Source organism: Citrus sinensis, chromosome 6 (genome assembly GCF_022201045.2).
Source record: "Citrus sinensis cultivar Valencia sweet orange chromosome 6, DVS_A1.0, whole genome shotgun sequence".
Taxonomy (NCBI): Eukaryota; Viridiplantae; Streptophyta; class Magnoliopsida; order Sapindales; family Rutaceae; genus Citrus; species Citrus sinensis.
Window position 1 is genome coordinate 23,537,243 of NC_068561.1, and position 9,389 is coordinate 23,546,631.

At 32.6% G+C, this 9,389-nt stretch overlaps 1 protein-coding gene across 2 annotated transcripts; it reads left to right on the forward strand.

Annotated features, from left to right (window-relative positions):
• Nucleotides 1-3,443: 3,443 nt before the first annotated feature.
• LOC102626114 (putative glutamine amidotransferase GAT1_2.1) lies at nucleotides 3,444-5,506 on the forward strand. Of its 2 annotated transcripts, XM_052443238.1 has the most exons (5): nucleotides 3,444-3,694; nucleotides 3,795-4,525; nucleotides 4,615-4,821; nucleotides 4,925-5,189; nucleotides 5,336-5,506. In XM_052443238.1, exons 1-4 carry the CDS (start codon nucleotides 3,604-3,606, stop codon nucleotides 5,174-5,176), a joined length of 1,281 nt encoding a protein of 426 aa, XP_052299198.1. In that variant the 5' UTR covers nucleotides 3,444-3,603; the 3' UTR covers nucleotides 5,177-5,189; nucleotides 5,336-5,506. The 2 variants fall into 2 exon arrangements, with proteins under 2 accessions (XP_052299198.1, XP_006482210.1); XM_006482147.4 differs by having other exon boundaries at nucleotides 3,446-3,694; nucleotides 4,925-5,506.
• Nucleotides 5,507-9,389: the final 3,883 nt, after the last annotated feature.

Sequence of the window (9,389 nt, forward strand, 5' to 3'; positions counted from 1 at the left end):
AATCTAAGCCACAAATTGTATTGGACGGTGAAAATTAAAAGACTGCAAATTTGATTATATCCGGATGTACGCAATATATATATATATTTGTTTGTGTGTGTACACTGTTGAAATGTTACTTACCTCTTAAACTTGACTTCTCTAGACACTCCTTAATTTTTTACTAACTTAAGGATTTCTTTACTCTTTGATATTATAACTTAGGATAGAATACAATAGAATTTCTAAGGTGATATAGCAAATGGAAGGGCTAGGGGCATTTATATGATTTCCTAAAACTAGTAGATGGCTATGATTTTGCCATCATAAATTTTGATTAATGGTTGAGATTTATCCTTCCATAATATAATTGTAAATTTTAGAATTTATAAATATTTCTTATTGCATCATTACTTTTATCATCGCTTATGTCATCATTATTCTATAATTTCCTATCATAAATATTTTATATTATTATTATTATTTTAAAAAACTTAATTGAAGGGATAAGATGCTTTAATTCACATGCACAATGACAAAGATAGTGCCTTTTTTTTTTATACACTGATATATTACAATCTTGATATTTTACAATAAAAAATCCGTCGAGACTTGTCATGAGTAATTTTATTATAATATAGTCCAAATATCAATCCTCACTAACCTCGAAGGAAATTTCTCATCACTATTAATATTAGAGAGAAATCAATCAAATCTCAATATGAGAAGCTAACTAACTCTCATTATATAGGGAGGCAGTGCTGAGACTTGAACCCATGCACTCAAGGTTGTTGAGGGCATGGACACGCCAATGGGCTACAGACCCACTGGCACAAAGATACTACCTTTAATTACGGAATATGTGCATCACATAATAATAAATAAGTGGTCATCAATTTTATCAATTTCTTGTCATCCCCCTATTTCTTTATGAATTATGTTACTATGTATTTATGTTTATAATTTCTTCATTATAGTCCTCATTCGCTGGCCCTCTTTTTATCAATCCGCCATGCTATTGTTTTCTATAATAAATACCTCAAGTAAAGAAGATGAATGTCAAGAATTTTAAATTAAAGCTTGTCTTTTCTTTTTTTTTCCCTTCTCTAGTGAGGGTGCTCGCTTTTTGTATTTTTTATTTTATGTGAACATGCTCTTAAACTGTGTGGTTTAAGAGAGTCGGATTTTAATACTTATAGTGTGTGTGTATTAATTTTGTTTTTGAAAGAAACAAATATTGTCAAGTTTTTAATCTATATATCTTAATTCTTGATCCAATGAGAACTCATCGTTTGCCTCGCATTATTATTTTCTCTGAAAGAACTATATTTAGCAATGAGTTTGTAAATTCAGTTTACGATTTTTTTTTATTTCATTTAACTATATTCCATTATATGTAACAATATTTTAATAAAAATTATAGAAAACAATAAAAGGTAATAACAATATAACTAGTTAAATAAATATTTATCCTTTTATATAATTTTCTCTAACAATATAACTTTAATTACATAGAGTTTTATAAGTATTTTAAAGGGGTGTGAAAGGCATTAGTCTATAGCTAAACCAAACAAGTCAATTCCACTTAAAGCTGGCCCAGCTGTTTTTTTTTAAATGAATTTTATTTTATTTGACTAAAAATATTCTAAATATTAAATTATTTGATAAATTTTGATAATTATATTTATAAATATCATCAACTTTTATCTTATAAATAGTAATTTACTAAACACTCAACAATAACTATAGCTTTTAAACTGTAGCATCTGAATACTAATTAGACCTTTACTTTATCCCATTATCTAATAAAAGAATGTCAATCAAGATTTAGATACTGTATATTAGCCAAAATATCTCCTACGTCCTTAGTTTTATTTTCGTTCAATTATTAATTTCTATTCCCCTAGTTTATTGACAATCACATCACGCATTTTAGTTTAATAAAAATAGCCGTGCACGCATATTTCCATTGTGAAAATTCATTTTAAGTCCAACTGATCACAGCACTGAGTGAAATCATTTACCAACTATTATAGTATCCATGTGGTAAATAGATGTTCGAAAAAACAATGACTCTCCAAAAGGCTTTTTCAATATGAATAAATTTATTTATACAATCCATCGGAGACCATAGCTCTCGCTGCGACGAAGGTGCCACAGATGGACGTGCATGCATAAATACACAAGTCGAGACTCTATACACGACCCCCATAATAAACAGTTGCATGCCGACAACAGAAGTATCGTCATCACCCACCTCACAAGGATCATTAACTAACTGATCTTTTTTTAATAATTCCACAAAACGATAATCTTTGGTAGGATTAGGCAGATTTCTGGAGTCTTGACTCTTGCCACTATAATTAGATGGGATAGACCTCCCCCACAACAAGCCCGCTCCCAGATAAACCCTTCGCTCGAACCATGTTTGCGCTCAATAATTAAAAGCTAAGGCGAGAATAACTTTATAGCTTTTGTAAAAACTTGATTTGAAAATTTGATTTTATTTAACTGATAAATATAAATTGCACATTTTTAAACTTACGTGCCTGATCTCGTTGATACGAGCGAGAAGGAGGCTTCAATCGTGTATTAAATTTTTAAAAATATTGAGACAATATTTTCAAACCCAACACAATGAAAAAGAAATGTTTCTCTCGTTTATCTAAAATTTCTATAAATTGAGTATGGCATATTGAATTTTACAAAACAAACCAAGCGAACCTGATTTATATTTTGTCTATTAAAATATTATAATATTTAAACTACTACTGTTGTAGAAAAAAATTATAATTATAAAATAAAAATTAATAATATTTAATAAAATACATAATTCTTAATCAACTTAACTTTCTAAACCACAGCAACAAATACTTATCAAATGCTTTAACATTGTAAATACAACTGTACAAGTACAATATCAAATAGGACCCTTGTCCCTCTAACATGATAATCCAATTCATAAATAACTTTGCTACTTCAGCTGTCCCCACGTCAGCTCCTCTTCGGCAGCTTTGACCTGACTCAGGCATTGCCTCCCTTGGATTCAAAGAGTCAAGATAAGCATTAGCCGGCCACGTGTCAGTAGTCTCCATGTATTCTTAAAATTCAGCAAACACGGTCCATGTTCTGTGTCTGTTCGTCACTTCTTTCAAATTCATTAACGTTACTACGTAGTCACCAATATGCACGTGACATTGCACCATTTAACATTATAATTTCAATACATAAATATTAATTATTTTAAAAAAATTTCTATTAACAACCATTTCTAAAATTGTACCACTATTAGTGCTTGAAATATAAGAAGGGTAAGCAGAATTTAATAAATTAATAATAAATTTAAAAATTAAATTTAAAAAAAAATTGTGTGTAATATAGTAACACCATTATAAGTTGTGGCACGCAGACCCTAACACTAGGACGAGGAGTTATTAAACGCGGCGACTGGACTGTGTGCACATGTTCAACTCTCCAGCCATCCAGAATAAACTAATACTAATCAGAAGCAAATCAAACCCTATTCGATTTTGTTCTCTCCTCTGATATATATAAATAGAACCCATATCAGAAGCTTAATTTACATGTGCTAACAGAAGCTAACTAAGCCTTGTTTATTAATCAATGGCTGCTCACGATCTCTCTGTGATCCTCCCTCGTGTTCTCATCGTCTCTAGACGCAGCGTCCGCAAAAACAAATTCGTAGATTTTGTTGGTACTCACCCTCTCTCTCAAATTTAATGTGTTTCATATTATATGACATTTGCTTTCTTTTTTTTTTTGCTCTTGTGATCATTTAGATGAGTAATTTTCAGGTGAATATCATCTTGATCTTATAGTCGGTTACGGGGCAGTACCGGCTATTGTGCCCCGAGTAAGCGGGGTGCATATGTTACTAGACAGCTTCGAGCCAATTCATGGCGTTCTTCTATGTGAAGGAGAAGATATTGATCCTTCTTTATACGAAGCCGAAACGTCAAATCTTTCACCAGAAGAATTGGAAGAAATCAGGAGATTGCACACAAGTGATACAGCAATTGATAAAGAAAAGGATTCAATTGAGTTAAGGCTAGCAAAGCTTTGCCTCGAAAGGAACATACCTTATTTGGGAATTTGCAGAGGGTCACAGGTCCTAAACGTTGCATGTGGGGGTACCCTTTACCAGGACATAGAGAAGGAAGTTTCAAGAAAGTGCCCTGAAAATCAGAGGGTTGTGCACATCGATTATGACAATTACGATGGGCATAGACATGTGGTGAAGGTTGTGAAGGATACGCCTTTGCATGATTGGTTTAAGGATTCTCTGGAAGAAGAGAAAATGGAGATTTGGGTTAATAGTTATCATCACCAAGGTGTTAAGAGATTGGCACAACGTTTTGTGCCTATGGCTTTTGCACCTGATGGTTTGATTGAAGGGTTTTATGATCCTGATGCTTATAATCCTGCAGAGGGTAAGTTCATAATGGGGCTTCAGTTTCATCCAGAGCGAATGCGGCGGCCTGATTCTGATGAATTTGATTATCCAGGGTGCCCGTCCGCTTATCAGGTTTTATAATTCTCACCAGTGTGGTTTTTTGAAACAATATTGAAAATGTTTATTCCATTTATATTTATTTGGTTCTTAAATTTGTGCAGGAATTTGTGAAAGCAGTGATCGCTTACCAGAAGAAGCTTAATATTGCAACTGCTGTTCCAAAGCCTCTAAATCTAAACAAAGAAATGGAAAACAAAAGAAGAACAATAGTTCGAAGTTTCTCATTGGCAAGGAATATATACATTACCGGTAATGGGATGAATACATCAAAAGAATCTGAACTTCAGGCAGGGGCAGAGTTTCTTGAGGTATCACACAAAATTCTTGATTCAAATTTTCCGATTATTTTGTTTGCATTATGTGTTACATAACCTTTTATCTGACTTGTGATATGTTATTTCTTGTTTGCAGTCAAACACAGCTCTGAGTTTGCAGCAAGAGAATAGATTGAAGCAAATGGGTGCTACTATTAGAAATGGAAGTTCATATTTGGAGAGATTGAAGTTGAACGAGGAAAGAGAAAGATTAGCCCGGAATGTAATCGGGAAAATGTCAGTGGAGCAGCTATCTGATCTCATGTCTTTTTACTTTACGATGGGCCAGATTTGTTCAGAAGTGCTGGAAAAGAAGCTTCATGGTATTGTCAATAATGACTCCTTATGACAGGGCAGATACGGTCAGAATTGCTGTGAATTAAAGAATGGTTTTGTCAACTAAATTTGTTTTTTTCTTTTTTTCCTCCCCTTTTGTCCATGCTTTTGGGTTTCTTGTGTAATCTTTGCTGTGAATTTGATTAGGATTTACACTGAACTTGGTGGACAGGTTTCTGTCTTCTGAATGTGATTTCCCTTTTTGTGTGTGCTTGCTTCTATGAGCCACTTTTTGCAAATTGCAAAGTTGGTGAATCATCGAAACTGCAAATTTCTTGTGTGGTTCAATTCAAATATCATTGATACAGGTGCCAGGTTATCGTCTTTTCAATATGATTTCCAATTTCGTGCGTCTTTATGTGACCCACTTTTTGCAATATTGGTGGTAGTATGATCAAATTCAAAAGAGTGATTTGATGTAAATGAAGTCAAGATATTATAAGTAAATGAAGATTTGCTTGACAACTCACTCATACACCACAGTCATGAAAGATAAAGTTGATTTATTAGTTGACAACCTACTGCTTTTAGTGTGAATGAGTGGTTTATAGAGACTTAGTACCTGTTTGATATGACTTATTTAAGAGCCATAAGTGCTTATTTAATTATATAGGTACTTTTTTAAAATTTTTATAGTGTTTGGTTATTTTTTTATTAGAGTTTTTTTAGCTTAAATAAGCTAATTTACCTCTACTAGCAAAAGCCCAAAATTTGAGCTTTTGGGAGTAGAGGTTATAGGGCTTTTCTAAAAATAAATAATATAAAAAATATCACACAGTTTAATGGTTCAAAAGTACTTTTTTTATTGACAACCAAACACCCAATGACTTTTTGTCCAAAAGCTCTATTGTTATAAGCTCTCCTGTTATAAGCTCTATTTAATAAGTTGTACCAAACGGAGCCTTAGAGAGCAATTAAATGGATTAACAAACCCTATATATATTTAAAAAAACACACACACACACACACACACAAATGGTTGGATTAACAAACAGCCATGAGGGCCCCCCGCCATTTGGTCGGTGGCACTAAGCCATTCCCGCCACAAGGGGGGGAAGTTACCCGGTGGCCAGGGTATCCTCCCAGTGCAGTCAGAGCAGTCCCTTTTAAAAATAACGAGGATGAATACATACTAGTGCGGATGCAGAAAATTGATTCATGTGGGGGCAACATTATGATAATAAATAATAAATAAATAAATTTGATCTCAATAACAAAAAAGGAATAAAAAATTGCCTCATTGAAAGATAATTTTTGCAAAAATTAATATGGAATTAAGAGAAATTTATTTTTAAATGAGATTAATCACCCATACTCGGTACTCCTTTGAGTATAAACATTCACTACGAATTAAGAAATTCAAGTTATATAATAATAGAAATGATTTAGCTAATCCTAATAGTTCTCTCATTGGAAATATATCGGTGTTAAAAAAATAACATAAAAACACACACACGGGCTAGATTAATGGGCTGCTCGCTATAGGTATATGGTATGGGTCCCTGAGAGGGGCCTTGGCCCTCTAGGTTAAAAAAACAAAAATTAAAAAGATAAGGTACTGAATTGATATTGCTCATTTCTATTAAAAAAAATAAATTAAGATTAAGATTCTATTTTAATCTAATCCTTCCTTAACGTTAATTACTGATATGACTAATTCCCTCATTCATAATTTCTAATGCCATTAAATTGAAGTTACAATAATCCACACCCACTTCTTTCCCATGTTTCCATTTTAGTTTCACTAACTGCTTCTACCTAAACTAAGAATTATGGTAAAAGCAAGCAAAGGTGCCTTTCAATCAATTCTTACAAGTTACAACCACTACACGAACAGAGGGACCGGACCATAGATGAATACATACATACATACATATATATATATATATAAAATGTATGTATGTATCTAGTTAATTGCAACGCATTTTTTGATCCTACGGTGGATGCTTTATGATCTGCATCACGAATAAATAAAAAACATAAACATGGTTTACACGCCACTTCATCACTCGGTCATTTATCTCGTGAAACTGCCCGGCGTTGGCTTGACGCGGAAACTCTGGCACCCTTGTTGTTAAAAAGATCTTCAACTCACGTGTAATTTGTGAGCCTTTTAGTCACGCGAATTGATTGCACTCGTCTTGCAGTCCCCGGTCGCCATGCGGTATTAATTTCGACGACTCTCCCTCACGCATCAGCTTCAGAATCCACTGAGATCAAGCCACCGCGTGTTGGCTATGGCAACCAAACGACTTCGGGGGGGGGGGGGGGGGGGGGGGTTTCAAGGAAATTGAAGTTACCTATTTCTTAAAATGCATTTTTTTAATGTTACATAATAAGTCTACTAACAGTACTTTCATAATAAGTTTGCTTTTTATGATGTATCTTAAGCTCAACGCGGGTTTTGTTTTTGTTTTTAAAAATAAATTCATTTGGCAGTTGTATGATCCTGCATCAAAAGTTTGACTGCACCAGAAAACTCCAATTCTCAATAGGGATGGTAAAAAAACCCATAGACTTGAAGTCCGGTTTTTATCGGTTGGGTTTGAATATGGGTAAAAAATTATAAATTAATTTATAAATAAAAATAAAGAGAAATTTAAATAAAAAAGAAAAACTTAAAATATTAAATTAATATTTTTTATATTAATACTTGTAATTTATTATGTTGTGTGTACTAATATAATCTATAGAGATTTGTCTCTCTGTAAACAAGGACAAGGAAGTGTTAGATGAACCAAAAAGTGAAAGTAAAAAAATCATGCGAAAGAAATGAAAAAAATTAAATTAAATTAAAAGAAAAAAAACTACATGTAAAAGATGAAGAAGATGGGAGTTAAAGAAAAGATTTTCTGGTAAAAGAGAGAGAAAAAAGAAGATTGTGAGAGTGCGAGATAACATGCAGTGGAAGGGAGAGAAGGAGAAGAAGAAGATGAGATAAAAATATATTTTTATTTGCTGAGCTTTGGAGAATGTATAGTGTATTATTTTATAATTTATTTTATAGTTTGTTTCGTAATTTAGAGCATAACTTATTGTGTTTTTATTTTTATTTTTATAATAAATGGGCATTTTATTGAAAGATCAACTTACGGATAGTATTCTAAAAAGTTTGGATAATCCTCGATTAAATTAGAAAATCAGAGAATTTAGTTAATACATCACTATAACATTTAAGAATATATCGAAATTTGAAATTCTACCTCACTGAAAATAGTGTTTGTATATTTGAAATAACCCATTATAACTCTGAAAATAATATTTTTGGTGTACGACATATACCATTAACAAATTGAGTAACGCACAATGAATCTAACTCTACCACCAATAGAGACAAACTAATCTTACTAGCATATGTATCTCCCGCAGTTTAACTTGTTTTAACTTTTATTACTATCAAAATAAATTAAGTTTCTTGTATTTTAGAGTTTGATTTTAAGTTCGGCCCCACCGAACATATATTACACCTATACTATTAAAATGAAAATAAAAACATTGGCTACAAAATAGTACCGAACATGCCTTTAGATTCATCGGTAGACAACGCTCACATCGAAAGTTCATTTGACCGGCCTATACTTCAATGTAACAAACTTAATGTAAACTTCCTACATTTTCTTTTAAAAGCTCGAACCATCAATTTCTTGCACAAAATGTTACTGAAAAAAAAAAAAATTCAATAGTGTATGGTCCGATTTTTAAAATTAAAAAATGCGTTCATCAATCATCACGAGGAGATAAATATTAATAACGTTATTTTTTTTCTTTTGTGAATTACTTTTAATGTTTTTAAATATCAAAAACATATTTGTTAATTGCTTATCGCTTCTGGGCTGATCTATGGTCGGGTCTTTTAATTTGCAGTCCATCTCTCTTTATTAGTTAAGACTTAGAACACCATATCTTGCGTTATTACATTCAAAGACGAAACAGAATTTGTGGCCCGGTCGCTACGTTATATTGTGTATGAAGCAGAGGAAATTGAGGATCCAAATGAACAAGAATTCTTGAATGAATGTTATTGCAGCAGAGGAGTAATTACTTGGAATTTGTTAAAGAGTCGTATGACCCTTGTGATTCGGAATTTGTTAAGAGTCTCATCATCAACGCCCAACTTTAATTTAAGTCATCATCATCGTCAACCCATCCCAGTCTCCTTGTCATGTATGGTCAAGTTCAACCGCTGACCGTTGTTGACCAACACAAAGACATTATTGTCCTTAATT